Source organism: Pezoporus occidentalis, unplaced genomic scaffold, assembly GCF_034315485.1.
Source record: "Pezoporus occidentalis ecotype Australia unplaced genomic scaffold, CSIRO_AGI_Poc_V1 ctg106, whole genome shotgun sequence".
Taxonomy (NCBI): Eukaryota; Metazoa; Chordata; class Aves; order Psittaciformes; family Psittacidae; genus Pezoporus; species Pezoporus occidentalis.
The window spans coordinates 2,454,748-2,477,362 of record NW_026912843.1 but is presented as its reverse complement, the minus strand read 5'-3'; the positions used below and the strand labels follow the sequence as shown (position 1 = coordinate 2,477,362).

Genomic DNA, 22,615 nt, shown 5'->3' with positions numbered 1-22,615 from the left:
ACACTTGTTAACAACCATCATTACTTTTGTATCACTGTGTACTCAGTTTTCAATTTACAGTACATACGAGATTAAAACTTTGAAGTACATTCATTGCCCTCAATACTATTCAAGGAGCTGCAGCATTCAGACTGATACTACACTGCTTTCTGGCCAGTAAAGAAGCGTCAGTCTAAAAATGGACCAGTTTGGGTTAGAAGGGCCCTTAAAGCTCATCCAGTTCCAACCCCCTGCCACAGGCAGGGACCCCTTCCACTGGAGCAGCTTGCTCCAAGCCCCTGTGTCCAACCTGGCCTTGAACACTGCCAGGGATGGGGCAGCCACAGCTTCTCTGGGCACCCTGTGCCAGTGCCTCAGCACCCTCACAGGGAAGAGCTTCTGCCTAAGAGCTCATCTAAATACTGTGTAAAACCAGATTACCTCACAAAATAAATCATGAGGTGCTTTGATGTACCAGTACAGTAGGCGATTCATCTTTAGAGCTGCCTTTCCATTCTGACCATTACTTATGGTGTCAGAGAACAGCATTCCATGGTTGACATAACACGTGCACAAATGGACACATGGAGAACTATCTATGTAACACAGCCCGCTTTTGTGAGCGGGTCACAAAGATTCTCTGCAGACTGAGTAGGGAAACGGGCCTTGAACTTCTTGCTGTGACAAATTCAGCTGAAGTTCCCTCCTGCTGTAGCACTTTAGGAAATGCACTGTAACTTCATTAATGATCAAGTCCTTTCTTACAGCCACGCACACATCCTCAACACCTACACAGAGCACCCTGTAATTGCTACCATCACACAGCTTCTGTAAGGAAGCAAGAGATCTGGGAAGAGTTTTAAATAGCATTAAATCAAGCTTTGCTCTTCATCTTTCTCTTGTGGCTCAGCAAACTCTGCATTCACAGAAATGTCATCTTTCTCTAGCCAGCTTTTTGGGGGGTTTTTCCCCCACACAGCCTATCTTTCTCTGAATTTGTTTTTCTAGTTAGCCAGCACAGAAACACAGCTCATATTTTAATCAAACAAATGAAACCAGACTATAAAGCATTTAGTAATATCCGGATTCTTATGACAATATAGCAAATATTGTCCCTAGCAGCAGATAGAGCTGATGAAGCACTAGGGCTTATATGGAGTTGTGTTCTTCAGCACAGTTAGATACAGTTTCCAGATTAATTTATCAGCAAATGGTCTTGCATCTAATCACAACTAACAGTGGGAAATCTTGATGGACCGTGGAACATCCATCTCTCACCAGTTTTGTTTCAGTATTCTCCTCCCTAAAGAGTAAATGAATGCAGGCTAGAGAAAATACAAGACTTCTCTTCCCACTGCACATTGTACTTACTTTTCTTGCATAATACACTTTTTACTGTGTTATTTGTAAAACTTGTGCTTAATTAAGGATTGGGTAAAATGTGCATCTCTCCTACAGATCAGTGTCAAGCCTGAAACACTCCAGGTATGTTTTTAATGCTCTTGGCAAGTTGGGAATAACTCTTACCTGGGAACTCTTAAAGCTTTCTAACAATATCAACAGTAAAGAGAAGGAATCACAAGGACAGCTGGCTTGAGCTACCTTGGTTGGTTTGCCCACTATTGGAGTTATATGGAAGAGTTACTTTAGTGTCTTACTACGAGACATGTCCATAAATTAGCATACTAAGATAAGGAGGAAATGGAGGGAATCACCTGGGAAGCAAACCTGGGGTGATTTTCCCTCCAGATATCAACACCACTGCTTAAATAAGGCTTCCACTCTAAAACTGCATCTTTGTGACACCACGTTTATATCTAGAAACAGTAACAAAGAGACAAAAGATTAGTATCAGTTACAGAGCTGGTGGGACTGCAGATTAGAAAGAATGAAAGGCTGGGTTTGGCTTTTCTCCTTCTCATACTGCTTTTATAGAGCTCTGCCTATTTCTACCATCTCAAATACTTCTTTGATTTTCAGTGCTTATTGCTTGCCAGTTCTGTTCAACTGCATGGCATCAAGCCCTAGTCTGGCTTTATATATAATCTCATAACATAATCATCACTCTTATATAATCTCATCACAGAATATTTCTTTGGGCTGTGAGTACATCTAATTTCTGTTCATAGAATTTGTTCTCTGGTCTTAATGTGGCAGCAACAGCCTTAAGTGTATTATTTAATTGCATGCCTAAATAAAACTCCTGAAAGCATTTTCTCATAGTCCCTGTGATACATTTAGCACCAACACAAAGTTGCCCAGAAGTGGGGGGGTTTGGATTTTAGTTTGGGGTTTTTTCTGCCTGGTTGGTTGGGGTTTTTTGGTGACCAAAAGGCAACTTTAAGGAACAGTGGCCAAGACAATTAACCTCAGAATCATTCTCAGAGCAAGCAACCATGAAGCTGAGACAATTCACCCAGAAAAGGCTCATTTCATCCATATTTCTGTTTGTAACTTCAATGGTCTCAGCACATCCTCTAGCAGTATTTTAGGGAATTTTTATGAACTCAGTTCCTGGATAGGAAGAGTACTGTGCAATCTCACAGGGCTACCTGAAACAGATGCAGGAGAGTAGAGACCAGAACTGGGCGCTGGTGCTCAGGGGTGCTCCTGATCAGCCTCTCCCATGGACTGCAAATAATAACATTTTAACTCTTCTGGGAAAAGTAAATAGGAATGAGGAACTGTAGAACCACTTACCTACTACAGTTCCACCCTCCTGCTTACGTCCACAGACCAACAAGCATCTTATTATGCCATTATTTCCTCTGCTAAGCCAAAGCAGTGCTGCGCTCAAACTCGCATCGCAGCACCTGCAGCTCTGCCTTTTCCCCTCTGCACTTCTGTGACTATGACAGGACGTAGTCTTGGCAAAGACTAACTCATCTAATTTACAATAGTACTCCAAGACAATCACAGTATCTTGAAATCAAGAACCATCCAGAAATTAAGACACACCAGTTTTTAGTCATCTCACAGGAAGAATGAAATGAATCTACTTCTGATGTTTGTCAACCTGTTTGCATTTGTAATCAAATTAAAATCTGACTCTGTTTCCATTCTTCAACAAGCTATTATGAATTACTTGTACTCAGGCAGCAATCAAACACCTCTTTCTGATGCGGGGCCCTGTTGAGCTGCGTACCCTAAACACAAACATCTGTCAACAGAAGTCGCTGTGTGTACCTGCCACAGACTCAGATTCTGGTGCACGTGCAGAGCCTGCCTTGGCACATCCGTCTCTGAAAACCTCATATGCAAGATCCAAACCCTGACATAGCCCAGACCAAAACAAGTAAGCCTGAAGTTCACTAAGCCCTGAGACTGAGAATTTCTAAGTAGCCAGAGGTCTCTATGAAGTGGAAACCACTCAGCAGGAAGCTGTGCCATGGCTGGAGAGCAGTGCCAACGCTGGGGAAGTCCTGGTCATCAGCACAGGACAGCAGGAGGCTCCTGGTGACACTTTTGGTGGATGGTTGTCACAGGAGAGATTAGGAGAGAATGAAGAAAGAGAGAAGCCAGAGCACACACAATATATGGGAGCAGCAAACAAATATGCCAGTACTCACATACCAGGAAAGATGCTACCCAATGCACACAAAAAGCAGAGAGGCTCTTGCTGGCTGCAGCTCTGGTGCCTCATGCAAGGAAAGCAGAGAGCAGGCTCCAGCTTCTTGTTTCGGAAACTCTCAGCCTCCTTGACTCCTCTCTGCTACAGACCTAAACAGACTTTAAATCTATTCTGCCCTCTTCTGTACCTGTGGCAAGCACAAGGGCAAAACCCACCCAGAACAAATGACAAGCTAACAGGGTTAACAACAATCTTTCTTAGGTGTCAAAAGTACAAGACAGGAGACATCTCTGCTCTTACAAAGCACTGTAATCTGGTATAGCTCTACTAAGGGCTAAATTTAAGACACCATAAAGACAAGATGCATTATTTTAGGTTGGCTTTGAATTAATTTTCCTTTTTTTTTAAATCCATAAATCCAACATGCGTTTCCAGAATTAATCAGTACCAGACAAGCTTAAAGGACATCTCCTCTCAACTGCAAAATAAAACAAGAGTTTGGATCTTATTAGTGAAACATATAACTAACCTTACATCTGACAACCAACAGTTTAACTAATTATCTTTAACGTTACTTTTGAGAGAGGAAATGGTTTATGGAAGTGTGCCATGGCTCCACAGGCCACTGCACTGGCAAAATACAATACTGCAGGATGGTAATACAGGATAGGCATGTCAGTCTCTTTATTTTTGTACTTAACCGATCTCAAAGCAGAGGCCTCATCTCAGGGAAGCTGCTGGGGGGGAGGTCAGAACTGCACCAGGCTGGGTAAGTCAGAACCACAGCCTCACCACAATCATTTCCTATGCTCACTCAATCTTTTCCATCAAAATGGCATTTCTGACTTCCCACAGAATGCTGAACTGAGCTTAGGCAGGCAGTGCTATGTGCGTGCGCTGCATCCTCCCACGTTCAAAATCCTGCAGGAAAGTTGGGCAGGAGTTACTTGCTTCGGGCTAAAGGTCATCTACAGGTGTGTACTGCACATTGCACTGAGTGAGGCAGTGAGGGAAACCAACCTCCAGTTCTCACTGCCATGGGAGAGCATCAGGCCCAGTAACAGGAATTAGGCCTTCACGCAGCTTACCAGAAAACAGCTCTTTTTTGAAGGAATTAATTCTACCGAACTTAGGCAAAAAAGTGAGTGGCTGTAGCAAAATGGTCTGCATAAAGGGTAAAATAAAAAAGGGAAAATTAGATGAGCACTGGATGGAAAATCTAAGAGATTACCAAAAGCATCAGGACAAAGGAAAGACTAAAAACCTGAAAATCACACCTGTTTGCAGTCTAAGCTAAAGTCTGGCACACAGTGAACAGCTTGCAAGCTTGCTTCTGGAATGGCTGGGGAATACACAACCCATGCTCAGTTAAAAGCAAGTTAAGACTTAGAATTAGGCCCTTTATTATTGCTTCTGATATGCTCTCCATTTCAGAATCAAGCCAGGGGTATATGGAAGCTCATCCTCTGCTGCACAAAGACAGGAAGCGAACTCGCTTCTTCACCAGGGGACTGCAGTTTTCTTGAAAGAAAAATGCTTTCAATTATTCAAAAACTGGCTTAGCACACAAGCAACAGATCCCAGACCCTGCAGCTTCTGAACCCAGCAAGCTCCTTCAGCTCCTTGGCAGCACAGTGTGAGCAAAGCCTAGCTCCAAGATTACTAACTTCGTAACTTCTGGATTTGTCAGCGACTCTTCTCCCCAGAGTGGCTCTGCTGCCTGTAGGACACAGTGGTGCAGTACAGTTTGTAAAGTACAAGGAATTCCGAAGTGTCACTTCACAGAGCACAAAAAACATATGTAGCCAGCACTGACAAGAACTGAGTGCCTTCTGGTATGTGCCAGAGAACACAGAAGCACTGCTGGGCAACTTACTCTGGTAGCAGGAACAGAAGGTACCAAGGAGCTGTTTCAAGGGTCATTAGGTTCCTCAAGCTGTGAGAAACAGCAAGGAGTAGGGAACCTGGGAGCACAGACATTTATTATTCACCAAACATACGCACTACCTGCTCCCCATACAACAAGCTGTCTACCAATTCATTTTCATGACTTCTAATTTTCCTTGGGTTTTTTGGTTGCTTTTCTTTTTGGAATCACAGCTGTGGGACACTGGGCATTTCCCAAATTCTTTCTTGCATTCAAGATAGGAGCCTGGGACTTCACAGTGCAGGGTGTTAAAAACCCACGAAGTCAAACAAAGAGAAAGTTCTACCTTCAGCATGAAAGAGATGAAAGCTAAAAAATTCAGTGAGTGTAAGACTACAACCACAACACCCAGTGTTTTGAATGCCAAGTTCTATCCTGTGTGTCAACTGCCAGGGAAGCTGAAGCTCGACGTGCCAACTGTCAGATCAAATAGATCAAACCACCACCTCTTCAGTTTGTTTCTTAAGTATCTTTCACACAGGGATGACTAGCAAGAAATGCAGGTTTGTACATTAACTATAAGCTATTGAATGATCCTCAGCATTTCTGAAGTACTTTGAATCAAAACATGTCTTATTACAAAGGAAAAAATCTACTAGGTCTTTCTTCAAGCCAGCTTTTTGTTGCACGTTAGGGCATCAGTTCTGAAACACTGCTTCCTGCGACGGGAGGATTTTAGGGTTACAACTGCAATTAAGAAAGAACAGAACCAAAAGACAAGACATCTTTTCCCCACAATATTTGCAACTCCATGGCATTCTCCCAGCAGACTTACACAGGATTTTGCGTTCCAAAACTCTGCCAAATGATAACAGTACATTAACTATGAATCATAGAACATCTGTGGTCCAAATTCAACTTAGAAACAGTTTCACCACTTCTTTTTGAAAAGCAGTACACATTTATCTTCAACGAGCCAAAAGATTGATTTCTATACATTAGCAACCAAGTCAAATATCACTGAATTAACATCTTGAAAAAATATGAAGGAGTTGCCTGTTTACCCATTCTAACTCTGCCAGGAAAGTGCAGTCAGTACGTCTGTTGTTTAACAACTGCAGGCTTTCCAGGTGATTCTGAAAGCTACCAGCTCTTCTGCAAACATTTAGCTCGCTTAAAAGATACTGATTTATAAGAGACTACTGCAGCCTTAACAGAAGCTTAGTTTAGAGTTTAATACCTGTAGCAATAAAATACTTGAAATAGGAATTACAAGATGGGTAATGGGACATAACTTGGAAATAGAAAGTGACTTTGACCCCTTATGATAACATCTTAAAAGTATTTGGATACAAAACTTCCAAGCTCAAGTGTCATCTGCCTGTTGACAAACTTGTACTGTTCACCCTTAAAACTCACTGCAGTTTCAGTTACATTTTAAGTATGAAAAACACATCCTCCTATCTTTTCAATAAGCTCCATTCAATTTCAGTAAGTTCCATTCAAAGCTTCTGACAGGCAAATACATGCGAAGTGAGAAGAAAAGTCAGTCAGCATTGTTCAACATCATTTTAATCTCCACTGAGGGAAAACCATATAAACATGTTAACACAAACAAAAGATGTTTTGGAAAAGCCCATATGGTACGATGACAGGGTTTAGGTTATAGAAATGTAATTTATAATTTTATAAAAATTATATGAAAGAATAACATCTTTCAGTAACATCAGACAGTCTAGAAAAAATAAACCTTGACATTAGCTGTACTCTGATGGTCCTTCTAGTAAGAAATTTAAAAGTGCTTCTTAATAACAGTGCTGCAACTCAAGATTAGTGCAATACGTCAAATCTTAAAGCAGGTATTTATAGCAATTGTGCATGTTCTTACAATTAACAAACCCCATCAATCTAAAAATTAACACTACGTGAGGTAAGTACTCTAATTAGAATGAACTATTCCTTAAATAGCTTACAAACCAATTCTACTGCAAGGAAAATAGTTGTGTTCCTTCACAGGTTCAAATCTAAACATGATGTGAAACCTGTACTACAAATCAGTCAATATCTGAAAGTTAAAAAGGTCTTGCAAAATACATAGTTCAGTACATTTATGACCCAATGCTACAAACAGTGCCTAATGCAATAAATACCAACTTAAATGAAACCGAACTTTACAGTTAGTGTACTGAGTTTGCTTTAGAATACACTATTTTGGTCCCATCTCCTCCTAGAAGCTCCTATATAAGGTTAGCACATTAACTTAATGTAGAAGACTCACTGTATTTTTATCTGTAAATATGAACAATTAGGTTACCAGCTGTGACTACAACTGCTCGTACCACCACTTTCCGAACAAGTGAAAAATAAAGCACTACTTGGGGAAAAAAACAAATATCCAGTTTTCCTCTTCCCTCGTTTCTACACAACAAGCTGGCAATAACAAAAGATACCCTGTATTTCTACAACGTGATTTTGGCAGGAATTCTCAGAACTCTAAAATTAGTCTTCATTTTCTTGTAGATCCTTTACTCTGTGATTTACAATGCATAGTACCTAGCATTATTTATATGCCGGCCTCATTTTGAGGGAGGCAAAAAACAGAGTGTTAATACTGAGCCCTTCTGGCTAATTTGCATAAGCAGCCAAAGGCATTTCATATTCTGTTTCTCAAGGTGTTTATAAGTAGGATTTAAGTCACTATCAACAACAATAACAAAATATAAATTAATAACTATTTGTTCTAATATACTATGGCTTCGAAGCCTACCAACTGAACTGGTTTTTATAGTATTGCACTTAACTTCAGTATTAAAGTGACAGTTGAAGCCTGCACAAAACTTGTTTTACAACAGTATTTCAATTTTAAAAGCAATAAATAAAATGCAGTACCTAAAAAAAAAGTGCCAGTAGGTTTAGCCTGTATTTCCCCCATCACAATCCAAACTGCAACATCCAAAATAGGGCCAGTCTTTGGATACTAACTGCATAGTTCTTCCAACATAACAGACCACCCGTAACAATAAGAGAAACAATTAAAGCTATCTACAGTAATATTATAAACTGAAAGACAGTACCCTTGAGTATATGTCTCAATTAGCTAAAAAGGATTTGTTTCCTTTGCTCAAGATAGCTTCAGCAGTTAGACACAGTTATTCTGTGACTGCATATTATATCTTTACTGTGTTATTTTACAGGCAAGTTGAGTCTTCTTTCAATACATTTTATTAACCCTGATAGCGATGTGTAGAATCCCTGCTCCTAAACCAGGAAGTTGTGTCCTAAAATCTAGTAACTTGTCATTGCAGTGACAAGTTCGTTAAGTCTTTAACAGAGTCTCTGATCATCTGTTCTACCTTAGGGTTTCCAGCTCCACTGGTTGCTAGCTCCTTATCAATAAGCCCCAGGTTGTGCAGATTGAGGATGGAATCAGCAATGATCCGCGCTGTCCTCTTCTGGTAGCCCCCAGATGTCACCATCAGGATTGGGATTCTGCGGCGTCTGGCAGCCTTGAACACAACTTCATCCCTCTTCACAATTCCCTGCAAGTGTACAACAGGTACAAAAGAAGTCGTATGAATATATTTCAGTTCTAGCCTGTGGCTTATGGATTTATAGTATTAGTATTATTAGTATTATAGTATTACTCCATAAATGATGAAGCTTTACATTTTAGGAACAAAACCTCCATTTAGAAGTCCTGTTATCTGCCTTACATGCATCATTAAAATAAACACACACACAAAAAAAGGCAAATAAAAAATCCTTGACTTGCTTTTAGAGGGGACAACAGATAAAAGTCTTTAGTATTAATTCCTAGAATTCCTGCTCAAAGGCCATAACATCTAACCTGAGTGCAAAGTTAAGGAATGCTCACTCTATTGTACAGGTGAGGAATTGAGGCCAAGAAAGACTGAATTCAGAGTGGTTTTAGTTTGTGTTCAACTTGCCTGGCACCCTCTGACAAAAGCTGGTCAAGATTTCACAGACCTACAGAAGAACCAAGAGTCCAAATCAGACTATATGCTTACAATCAGTAGCTGAGGTATAAGCTTCCAGTGTCTTTAATAAAAGTCTGTAGTTAATACTAAAAGAATCCGTGGCTGAAGAAGAGTTGCAGATATAATCAACAGTAAATCCAGAAAAAGAAAAATAAATTCCAGATTATTATTTCTTACTAATAGAGATGGGTATGCAACTAAAAATAGCAAAGACTGCTGACCAGGAGGTACTGGACTTGAAGACCTTGCGCCCACTGTAGGAGAGGATCTGGTTCGAGACCATCTTAAAAATCTGAATGTGCATAAGTCCGTGGGTTCTGATAAGATCCATCTGCGGGTCCTGAAGGAGCTGGTGAATGAAGTTGCGAAGCCACTGGCCATCGTATTTGAGAAATCATGGCAGTCAGGTGACGTTCCCAACGACTGGAAAAAGGGAAATATAACCCCCATTTTCAAGAAGAGGAAAATGGATGACCCGGGGAATTACAGAGCAGTCAGTCTCACCTCTGTGCCTGGCAAAATCTTGGAGCAGATTCTCCTGGAAGGCATGCTAAGGCACATGAAAAACAAGGAGGTGCTTGGTGACAGCCAGCATGGCTTCACTGAGGGGAAATCCTGCCTGACCAATGTGGTGGCCTTCTATGATGGGGCTACAGAACTGATGGACAGGGGTAGAGCAGTTGATGGCATCTACCTGGACTTGTACAAAGCGTTCAACACTGTCCCACACGACATCCTTGTCTCTAAATTGGAGAGACATCAATTTGATGGATGGGCCACTCGGTGGATAAAGAACTGGCTGGATGGCCGCATGCAAAGAGTTGTGGTCAATGGCTCAATGTCCGGCTGGAGACCAGTAACGAGTGGTGTCCCTCAGGGATCGGTGTTGGGACCGGTCTTGTTCGACATCTTTGTCGCTGACATGGACAGTGGGATTGAGTGCGCCCTCAGCAAGTTTGCTGATGACACCGAGCTGTGTGGTTCGGTTGATACCCTGGAGGGAAGGAATGCCATCCAGAGGGACCTTGACACCTTATGGAGTTTAACCATGACAAGTGCAAGGCCCTACACCTGGGTGGGAGCAACCCCAGGCACAGCCACAGGTTGGGCAGAGAAGAGATTCAGAGCAGCCCAAGGAGAAGGACTTGGGGGTGTTGGTTGATGAGAAAATGAACATGAGCCGGCTTCAGTGTGCACTCGCAGCCCAGAAAGCAACTGTATCCTCAGCTGCATCAAGAGGAGCGTGACCAGCAGGTCGAAGGAGGTGATCCTGCCCCTCTGCTCTGCTCTCCTGAGACCTCACCTGGAGTATTGTGTGCAGTTCTGGTGTCCTCAACATAAAAAGGACATGGAACTGTTGGAACAAGTCCAGAGGAGGCCACGAGGATGATCAGGGGCTGGAGCACCTCCTGTATGAAGACAGGCTGAGAAAGTTGGGGCTGTTCAGCCTGGAGAAGAGAAGGCTGCGTGGAGACCTCAGAGCAGCCTTCCAGTATCTGAAGGGGGCCTATAGGGATGCTGGGGAGGGACTCTTCATTAGGGACTCCAGTGACAGGACAAGGGTTAAACTTAAACAGGGGAAGTTTAGATTGGATATAAGGAAGAAGTTCTTTCCTGTGAGGGTGGTGAGGCACTGGAATGGGTTGCCCAGGGAGGTTGTGAATGCTCCATCCCTGGCAGTGTTCAAGACCAGGCTGGGCGAGGCCTTGGGTGATATGATTTAGCGTAAGGTGTCCCTGCCCATGGCAGGGGGGTTGGAACTGGATGATCTTAAGGTCCTTTCCAACCCTAACTATTCTATGATTCTATGACTGTCACTGAACACATACAGGAGAGTTCAAGTCTCTTGGCCCTCAAAAAGTACATGTAGAAAAAAAGAGAATTCAGAAATAAGTGAGAACAGAATTCAAATCTGCTTTTGTGGAAAGTAAAAGCAGAGCTGCAGATCCACAGCTGGCATGAATAACCCATTACAACGTCTCAAAAGAAAAACAAACAAAAAAGGACTAACAACAAAACAGACAACAGCTTACAATGGACAGCTTGAAATGTAAATAGCTGCAGAACTTGGAGAAGGGGAAGGGATTCAAATGCAATCAAATATAAAAAAAATGAGGAAGCAGCAGCCAAAGTGTTACACAATGAAGATGAGCACTACTCTCACTGCTTACAGGAAGGCTGTAAATATAAAGAAATATTACCCTGCCATTGAAAAAGACCACAAACAAATGGTAAAGAATAAAATTCCAACACAGCTGACAAGCGTATTTTGTAAAACCATGGAGCAGTAATGGGGTTTGTACAGATTGACACAGTCCTGCGGAACAACAATGGGAGTAAGGAATAACAACTGAAAAATAAAGACAAAGGAAACCGAAGAATTGCATTTGGAACAGAGCTTTAAAGGAAGTAACAGAGTTACTGTGCATCTCTTGGGAACCATCAGTGGGTGCAGGAAACATTACAGCACACTGTTCCTCACTGCCTCATCCCTGCTCCAACAACTCTAGTTCCTGAGCCTGGGAGAACCGAGGGGAAAACACATGGGCTTATTGCAGCATCTCTGTGAAAGAAAAACCAGCAGATGAATACAACAGCCTCATTACAAAGATTAGAAGGACTGAGCTGCTACACCTCGAGTTTTCTGGGTAGTTTCTGGCCTCAAGCACCAAGAAACTATCACTCATAGACAGAACTCTCAGGTGACACACTTCTGAATAGGATTAACACTGCAGCAAGATTTTAGAATATGAGTGACGACCACAACTGTAGGAGTGAAGACTGGACTAATGCACCTTGACAAGATGAATTACCCAGGCTCAATGCTCAGTTTCAGCATTTCCAGTAGCCTGGAATTTCAAGATTGGTGAAACATGCCATTCACACCTAAGCCAACAAGATCCAAGTGCAACAAGAAACCCTGTCTTCAATTCAGAAAACAAACGCTTGAGCTACAGAAACCTTTGCTCCATCAGTGTGCAGACAAATGGCACTCTCTGACTTGCACCTCTAGGTGTGACCAGCATAGTCATTTCACCTTTCCTTCCCCAATCCTTACCTTCTGTCTTTCTCTATAAGCTGCAGCAACTCATTTCTCATTTTTCTTGGCACTGCTCCTTCTGCAAGGGAAGGATTTTAACCCTTTCTTTTTTAAAGGCACACCTTAAGGTATTCTCCTTCACTAAGTTTCTGTTTCTCATGGTGGCCACTGCTTTCCAAAAAAGCTCTCTTCCACCAAATGAGAACTGAACATCTCGGGTCATTTCCTTTACAAGGTCAAACCCAAACAAGCGGAAACACTCAGCTCTTCCTTCTACTTAGAGACAGTTTTACACAGCCAAGGAAACAAAACCTGGAGATTCAGAGCAGCTCCCAAGTGGTCCCACCTTGGCTCCATCAGGGCCATCAGCAATGAAAAGGCTGCTCCGTGACAGATGGTATGGCTGAGGAAATGCATAAGGAAACCCATAAAAACTATGCAAGAGAACTAAAGTACTGCAAAACAATATGAGAACTGATCGAGTGATGGCTCGTCGAGAAGGGAACCCAAGAGCTCACGTAGCAAGAGAGCAGTTTCCTATACTGAATGCGTGGACACTAAAAGAGTTTCCACCAAATGCGGAAACAGGAGAGAGACAGAACTGAGGAGCTGTCAGAGAAAGCAGCATAAAAAAAATGGAGGAAATGGAAGATCTGTAAGTTATTTTTATTTTGAGAAAAGTAGACCCTGGAAGGTGAAGATTCCTTTGAAGCCATACAGAATAAACCAAAATCTGTATCTGGTACCAAACTGGGGAGGGGGGAAAGTAAACGGAACTGAGAAAGGGTAATGGTATCTGTGCAGAAAAGCATTAGGAAACAGGGGAAAAAGATCTGTTTATTTGCTAAGAGCACACAGACAGGCAGCCCAGCATTGCTAACCTGGGAGATACCTGATGAGCACTTTAAAACAGCTGGCAGTGCTACAGAGAAAATTAATTGTAAGCGCCATACTGGAAGCAGGTGACAAAAGAAGTACATCACAAAATAGGGTATGTGAGGGGAAAAGAAACAAAGAAAGAACCAACCAAACAGGAAAAACACAGGTCAGATGAAGCGTGAAAATATATGCGTCTCTGGTTAGCCTGGATGTTCAAAATCAGTGTATTTTAGAGAGAAGATGCAGGCACCCTGGAGAGCAAAAGTATTATGAGTCAGGAAGAGACAACAAAAAACCACATGGTGAAAGAGCAAGGGAGATGTATCTATATGTATCTGCACTGGTTTAATGCAAACTCTGCCCCTTACCTTCACCTAACAACTGTCACAAGTCACTCTCAGGACTGCCTTCAATATCTAGTGAGGAGTGAAAGTCTGGAGATACATTAGTGCTCTACAAACCTGAGGTGAAATAGCAAGTCCTCCCAATGGATCGCCATCCAGAATATCAGTCCCGGCATTATAAACAATGATGTCAGGTCTTAATTCATTTAATGCTCCTTCCACATGAGTATGCACCTTCTGCAGGTATTCTGTGTCCTCTGTACCCCATTCTAATTCCACCTTGCGTTTTATGGCACCTAAAAAGAAATCGTTTCAATGTCACTCAATAAACAAAGCATTGCTTTGAAAGAAATGCAAGACTGAGGTAAGCAAGAGGAAAAGATGCATTGTATTTTCATAGAACCTTGAGCTACAGAAACTTATCCAAGTGCTTGCTTCCCCAGCAAATGTAAGCACAGTGACCTTGAAAAAATTCCACTGAAGAGAGAAAATCAGATGCAGGGGGAGGAGAGGAGGGGGGGAATCTCTCAGACACAAGAGGAAAATGTGATTGAAAAGCAGCTGATGTACAAGTCCATTTACCAATCAGCAAAGAAATCATAAAGAAAATTATTAAAAGTAACCTAAATAAAGGATAAGGGGAAGAAAACACTGAATTGCTATTGCAGCGGAAACAGTTGGTAGAAAAAAAAACAAGATAAGTATCACTGAGAAATCATTAAGATATTTTATTTTTATCACAACACGCAAAGCTTACCACTAAGGGATCACGAATTCATGTGAACTGCTTTATGAATGTCTAACAAGATTCAGCTTTGCCCTAAGCATTTTCCATTTAACGTTCTTACCCTGTAATCCTACCAGAAGAGCAAATACCCATTCTTAATTTAAATCAAATTATTTCTAATGCTTATAATAAAGCATTAGAAGAGGAGGGTTGAGAAGGTAGAGGGAGGAAGCCCAAGGTTATGCAGCCTAGCTTTGGGTGCCTCTACAGGGCTCTGTGTAACTCAATCTGAATTAATCAAACCTATGCCAGAAGTGTCTCAAGGTATGATTCTACCTCACCATACCCTATGCTTTCAATTTTGTGATGGGTGTCTTACATCTTACACATGGATTCAGCACCCACCAATAGTGCATGAATGCATATGACACAGAATGGTGGTTACTTATTCTCTTCCCTGCTTTGTATCCTTGTTCAACATCAGTGAAGCATTTTTCTTTATTTTATTGCATCAACATTAGTTTCAAAGATTATTGTTTCTCCATGATATTTTTCCTGAATTCTTTTTTTACAGTTACATAAATGTCCATATAAGTCTGCACAGCTGTGCTCTTCTGGACAGCACTTAGAACCTCTTCAGGGTAAAGAATCCACGAGCTGCAGATGCGTTAGAGGAGGAGGTGAACACATCAGTGTGGGGAGCAACTCAGGGTTGTTCTGATGAAGCCATGAATAAGCTCAGCGTCATGAATAAGACTGCATGCCTCTGCAGGTCTTGGTCTTGTCTTCATCCCCATCGCAAGACACAGAACTGCAGCAATCAGTTATTACCCAGATCAGGGACTACTGATGGCCTCAGCAATGGGTCTGTAGGTTAGAACTAGCACAGCCTTTTGTCCATCTCTTGCTCATTAGTGAGTGTACTTCTACAGCTTTGACAAGTGCAGAATGACACTCAGACCAACAGCAACACTTTTCTAAGGCCGGAACTTCGATTTTCAGCTGTCAACTTCTTAAGCTTACCCCTCAGTGAATCTTCATCCAGGCTTTTCCCAACATGCATTTTCTCCTTTCTTTTCCTCAAAATCTGCATAATTCCAAACTACTTCCCCTTAGGCACTCAATACTGTTATGGCTAAGCCCTAGGCAATGCTGGCTCATATTTTTACTTCTTTTTTTTCTCCCCTAATAAGTGCATGGGGCAAAAAAAAAGTACAGAAGAGACTCTTGTAATAAAATGTGCAGGAAGGCCAGGGAGACAGTGATCTGTTAAGAGTTTAACCTAAATATTCAAACTCTCAGGCCCAACTTCTACCTCCCCTCAAACAGATGCCCTCTCTGATCTCACCTTCATCTGGTCACGTAGTCATGTTTGAAGGACTGAGCCATTGAACGCCTATTTAAACACCTGGAAATTATAAGAAACTACATATTCACGTGCCTCTGGCCACAGCCCTGTGCCTCGTGCTTCACTGTGCAAAGGGAATGCTCATGTTCCCAGCTGCACAGGAGAGGGCTGAGCTCAGTACTTCACATTTGCTGACAAGGGCTTACTCTGCTTTGGTCTTAATTCATCTGTTCAAATTGTTGCCATTTGATATATGAATAAAGGGATCCTTTTGTTAGGGAAAAAAAGTAAATCTTCATTTGCTTCAATCTGTCTGCTTACAGACATGATGTGCTTTAAATGTCATTTTTTAGTTTAATGCCTTGAAATACATATACTACCATTTTTAAACTCTTTACTAGTTAAAAGTAGAATACAGTGCACCTAATCCGTGCCAAGAATCCCAATTAAGTAGTTTTCTCAGAATGACAACAGCATTGAGGAATTCAGCAGCAGAACAATATCTCCCCCAATAAACTGTGATTCAGTTCACAAATTAAGCCTGCTATAAATGACAGTGTTACAGAATCAAAGATCAAATGAACTTTGGGCTTTTGCATTCCAAGGAACCATTATCAAAACCCCACTAATGACTGGTGACAGGTCTCAGACACAATGGGCAAGTCACAGTAGGAATAAATAAACAGCAATAAAATCAAGCACCAGCTCTTAATGTTTGTGTGACTTCCTTTTGTTTCTGAACTTGTTTCACATTCAGATTCATCTTGTTTTCAGGATGCTTATAAAACAAGTTCTACTGCAAAGACAACATCTAAGTAATTTTCAAAACATAAAATCTTTTTACACAGTGTAAGTCAATCCCTAATGAATTCCTTTAGAAATTTAGTGTAAGGCAAAGATTAAATTCTAACAGCTATCTTTAAATCCAAAGGATTATTTAACTCGCTGTTCTAAGTGCAGCATGAGCTTTTGAATGGACTGCTAACAAAACCCACCTCATACCCACACCTTGCATTCCAGAAATCCACTCCAGGAGTGACGGGAGAACACTACAGTCTTAACGCTGTTGTGAGATATCACAGTCATCACTGAAAATCGTATGTTCAATGTGCAATTTTCAAAAATAAATATCTAATTAACCTTGTTGCAGGAAAGCATTTTGGAATATGATTTTCAATCATACTTACGTTTAGCAAATCCATCCCCTGGATAAATATATCTATTGTAGGCATCCATAATATAGACGCGATGATCATCCATAAAGTCCCTCTCATGGCCATTTCCCTGAAGGAAATTTACAGTTAGCTACTCCTAGCAAACTAGCACAAAAATAAATCAGCTGCAAATCCTACAGTAATTAAGCCTACAAAGATCTAATCTTTAAAACTCCTGTGTCATTTTCCTGTTTATAGTCTTGAAGGTTATTTTGAGGCAGAGAGCTCTGGGGCCTTTGATAGCATCAGTCTGAAGACTGCAGGTTTTATCAAAACCAACATCCTTTCATCTCTGAGAAGGTATTATCACAGATCTCACTGCACACAGAAGTAAAATAAATGAAGATTAGAAGTTAATTATCTTCAGCATCATCACAAAAGCAACTGTGACCACTAAATAGATCCCTCATCTTCCAACTGGGGGAAGGATGGAGGACACACATCACTTTCAGCTGCTGTAGGGATACTCATTCTTGTACAAGGATTCATAAATAAATAAAGCAAACTACAGCTCTTGATAATTCAAGCCTTAATGAGAAGTAATCCCTGGAAAAATTACAAATACTAAGGACCCAATAGTTCTGCATATTGTTTAACACCAGGAATTCCCTACAAAAAGACTGCATTGGGTGAAAAGATGGATGCTCAAGAGAAAACTCAGAGCCTGAAGTTAAACAGTATGCTTTGGGTTCTCATTTAGACTTTTTTCCACTAGTACAAAAATCATCTTTTCACAGCAATCACCATGATGACTGTATTGAAATCAGTGTCTCATACAGCACCACGGACCCTACCCACCAGAGAACTTCATTTAAACTACAGAAACAGACATTTCCACAGATAGTATCTTTTGGAATTCTGCTGCATAATTCAAGTTCCTGGGAAGCACCAGAATTCCTAATAAATGGCAACTTCTGCTTATTTCTTCAGCACCTTTGTTCTACAAATAAAGAGCTCATGAACAGAAACCCAGGAATATGAAAGCCTCCAGGAGAACCGTTTCCCTATGAAAGGTGAAACTTGCCAATGCACCAAGAGCTGGACCACTGACAAGACGCGAATATCTGCATGCTCAGAGAGGATCTTCTGAGCTAGTACGTCCCACACCTCTTATTCCCCAAAGAAAGGAAACAAATGGGTTATTTAGTGTGCAGGCTGAGGTGACCTGAAAATCAAAATATATTCCAAGGAGGTTTAAAGAACCCCCCAAAAAACCCAAAACCAAAACAAACTTACAAATAAAACACCCCAAAGAAGCACAAACACATCCAGACCCTGAAAGAGGTGGCTGAAGAGAATCACAAACACAAAGCATCTTTCTATTGCATAATCTGTCCTTATTTAATGGTAATGTTAGGATGCTTTAACTTGCAGATAAGAGAAATGACAGAAGATAGAAAACTACAGCCTTTAAGCTTCCTCAGTTCCATGGAACTTAAATGCTTAAAAATGCTTTATTTACACATAATAAATTACCTTCAATGGTTCAGCCTGGACATAAGCATGGTGCATTAACTGCTTTTCTAAAAATACCAGTTCCCTCCTTTCAGGATTTATTTTGGAAATGCTACCGAAGATGAGATCTGTTCTCAGTGCCCACAGTAAATCACTTTACCAGGTGAAGAGTGATGTGCGCTTCACTTCATTAGCCTGAAGCTAGGCTTCCTATTAAAACACTGAAGGTCAAATTCATCCCCTGCAAAGGTTGCTGCAACAATCACGCATGCTGAACGAACTGTAATTCTGGTTTAAAAGATTCTTGTTTCTTCTGGAATACTGATCTACTCTGCAGCCTGCGCATGCCACTCTAAAACAGTTCTACATCTAGCCACATGATGGAGCTACAACTCAGTTTAATTTTATTAAACTGGCCTACCAGCCTTTTGGACCAGTTTAATTAACAACTAAATTGTTCACAGTTGCCATCATCTATGATTATCAATATATTCCGCAAGCTGACAGTTTATACCACTATTAGAAAAAATGGTATTTATCAAACACTTGTATTTCAAGCAAAACAACTGCAGCACTGAATAGAGGTAAGGTACTCACCTGGTGAGCATCCAGATCAATAATTGTGGCTTTAGACACCCCTTGTACTCTTTCAAATAGGAACTGGATATATAAGCAAAGAAAAAGATGGAGAAAGTTATGAAGTTGCGTGACAGATTAAACTGAGGGCTTGAAGCTTGCCCAATATACTACTGGTTTGATTTCAATGTACTGCATGTCTTTCATTTCATTCACTGAATAAACAGCTAAACGATTCCAATATATGTAATGACAAAAGCTCTGGTTATTTCACATAATATGGTCATTTTTGTGGCCATACAATAAAAACCCTATATATTTACACCAGATGAAACGCATGGAACATGCATTTTACAGTCATCTGTGCAGGTATCTGCCTACCTGCAGAGCAAGTCAGTAGAGAGGAGAGATTTCTACTCATCTCTTCTATCTCCCACAAAGTACCAGACATAACATAGGATCAAAGATGTGTCTTAGATTGGACATAAGGAGGAAATTCTTTCCTGTGAGGGTGGTGAGGCACTGGAATGGGTTGCCCAGGGAGGTTGTGAATGCTCCATGCCTGGCGATGTTCAAGACCAGGCTGGACGAGGCCTTGGGTGATATGGTTCAGTGTGAGGTGTCCCTGCCCATGGCAGGGGGGTTGGAACTGGATGATCTTAAGGTCCTTTCCAACCCTAACTATTCTATGATTCTATGAAGCATAAGCCTCATGGCCCAGAGTAACAAACCCAGCTGCAGCAGTGCTGGCTCTGCACAGGGGTAGCAGGTCCATCTCTGCACCCCACCCAGCAAGCCAGCAAAGGACAGGTCTACTGGGGGTTATAAAGCTGATCGCTGGTGCTGTCACTGATTGATTGATCGAAGTCATTGATCACTGGTGCTGTCAGAGGCTGGAGTGGAACCAGCAACAACATAGAAAAAGCAACAGCAACAACTGTGGGCTGGGACAGGGTGAAGAGAGCGTTGCCCATGCCTCAGAACATCAAGGAGCTCACTTCATGGGACACCAATGACAGCACAAGTGAGGCTTATTGGCAGGGAGGGAAAAACACCCCACTGTGATGGCATCCAACTGTATAAGCATAAACTCCACCATTTAGGCAAAGCTGCTGGAGGGACTGTATGCATTAAAGCCACTTTTAGTAACAGGATTCATTTCTTATCCCAGTCTGTGAAGAAAAAATGCTTTTGAATTCCTTGAGTCTTAGCTTTGACAAGTTACTATCTTTAACACAGACATGGTAAACCCCAAGGATTTTGTACAAACTGCCACCCGCTCTAATTTCTCAATCTGTATTTTGATGGCAGGAAAACAGAACACTGGATTTCTTTCCTGAAAATTACCACGTACAGAAATTAGGATGTTATGTCATGTAGTGTGCTGCAATCATTAGAGCTTTTTATGTTTGATTATTACTGATACTTTATAAATAATCTAGTATACAAATATACCATAGTACATTTGATAAAAATAAGCCCTAATTGCAGAAGTCTCTTGCTTCAGCCTTTCAACAGCTAAATACCAAATGTATTCATTCACAGTCAGTGATTATTTTGGAGACATTCACATTTTTATTCATGATTTTGAACCACTCTGAGCACTGTATAGTGCAGCTTGATTCAGAGAGAAAATTGCTGTCTGCATTCGTCTTGACTATAACCACTGAAACTAATGCGGGATTTTCAGGTTCAACTGCAAGGCTGGGATAATTATCAGTGAGGATATTATAAGTCAATCTGCCTTGATTGTGAGTGGGTTTTTGCAGTTAGACATTATTAATGTAACTGTAGTGGTTCATAATTACATTCAGAATTCTGACCCCTGCAACTCTTCCCTCCCATTTCACAATACCGCACATTGTGTTCTGCAGCATCAAGTACCACACCTTTTTCCTATTCCAACCCATCTATAGATGGCTTTATTTTCTCCTATTAAGATGTAAATTAGTCCTTATGAATTTATATGGATTTTTTTCCATTTGCACAAACTGTAGGAAGTACTGCGTTAAGAGCACTTCTTACCTTTATAGCCAGTGTGATATCAGCATATGCACAAAATCCTCCACCTTTGTCACTTGAACAGTGATGAAAACCACCCCCTAGACATAAAAATGTTGGAGAGGTGAAAAGCTAGATACTAAGGAACGTTTTGGTCTTTGCAAAGAGATGGAGCTCACTTATATGGTACATACTATTTTCTTTAGCAAATACCACCCCTACACTTGCTAGCAACACAAAACATCTCATGGGTTTCTGTACATACCTTATGTGTGGCCTAGTGAGCATCAGGCAAACGAGCTGCCCTTTCATCTAGCAACCACCCTCACCCTACAAACTAAGGCATGAATGTATGTTCAAGGCCAGAATGGATGGGGCTTGGAGCAACCTGCTTCAGTGGAAAGTGTCCCTGCCTATGGCAGAGAGTTAGAACTGGATGAGCTTTAAGGTCACTTCCAACCCAAACCATTCCATGGTTCTATGGTAACACAAAGAGGATTTCACCGTGAGTGTTCCGCTCTCCAGGCATGCTGGAGGTTCATAATAAACATTATGGGCAGGTGGGAAGGACATGTGGGAAGGTTCTTTTCCATGCTAAACACCAGGTCAAACCCACCAAGCTAAGCACTATGGTGTTATCACCTGCACGATGTTTTTTGCAAACGCTCAGACCAGAAGAAACTTTAGGTACTCCTCTTTACAACACAATCACACACATTCTTCACAGGAAAAAAAGTACTTGGGCCTCCCCCTCCCAGACATACCTCTTATACAATAAACTGGAACCTTTTACTGAAAAACCCACTACCAGTATCTAAGCAGGAAACTTAACAAGCTCACTTACATATCAGTAAGTACGGCAGGCCTTGCACTTAGTTTTTAATGTCTATTTAACTTTTAATATTGGATGTTCACTTTGCGGAAGATGCCAGAAATAATGGAAAACCCCCAAAATTGATGAGTTCTATGGAAACAAGCAGCTATGAGTCAAGTAACACAAGCTATTGCTTCAATAGTTTCCTGAGTTTGCATTGCTGTTTGCTGCAAGCAGGAGACCACATTTATAGTCACTATCATTTCAGTTCATGTAATTTTTTCATAATTTGTTCATTCAAGTCTTTCTCAGGAAAAACTGCACACAGACACTACCTCGTCCAGCCCTGCTCTCCAGCATATCCACCAGTCTCTTCAGTGCTATAACATAAAATAGCTGATGATAAAATCTATGAAAATTATAAAATAATTTATTGAAATCAAAGATTTTATTGAAATATTTATATTTACTCCAAACATTTTACCTTAATTTTTTTTTCATTACTTCAATCAAAACACTTTCATTATAGATATATAGATATACATACACACGATACCACTATCTTTATCCATTATCTTCCTTTTTCTTTCAAAAAAATATTGGAATTATAAAACTGCAATAGGGTGATAGTGGATGAGAAAATAAATCCAGCACTTTTCTCATTTTTTTATCTTTAAAATCGAATTTAGTTAAACACAACCCAGTCATTTTCTACTATTATAATACAGATCGTGCTAAATGAAAACAGTATGTTTTTAACCATGCTATTTCAAGTGTCACTCAGTGCCCTGCATGTCTACTT

General features: G+C 41.0%; 1 protein-coding gene across 4 annotated transcripts in view; it reads right to left on the bottom strand.

Annotated features, from left to right (window-relative positions):
• Positions 1–6,971: 6,971 nt before the first annotated feature.
• Positions 6,972–22,615, bottom strand: part of HDAC11 (histone deacetylase 11) — a 31,902-nt gene continuing 16,258 nt past the window's right edge. For all 4 annotated transcript variants that reach the window (XM_062620901.1, XM_062620890.1, XM_062620881.1 and 1 more), the window contains 5 exons: positions 21,024–21,100; positions 19,020–19,082; positions 16,941–17,037; positions 13,796–13,974; positions 6,972–8,956 (listed from right to left, as the gene is read on the bottom strand). In XM_062620901.1, coding sequence (XP_062476885.1) covers positions 8,714–8,956; positions 13,796–13,974; positions 16,941–17,037; positions 19,020–19,082; positions 21,024–21,100 — 659 coding nt within the window. In that variant the 3' untranslated portion in view covers positions 6,972–8,713. The remainder of the gene's footprint in view (positions 8,957–13,795; positions 13,975–16,940; positions 17,038–19,019; positions 19,083–21,023; positions 21,101–22,615) is intronic.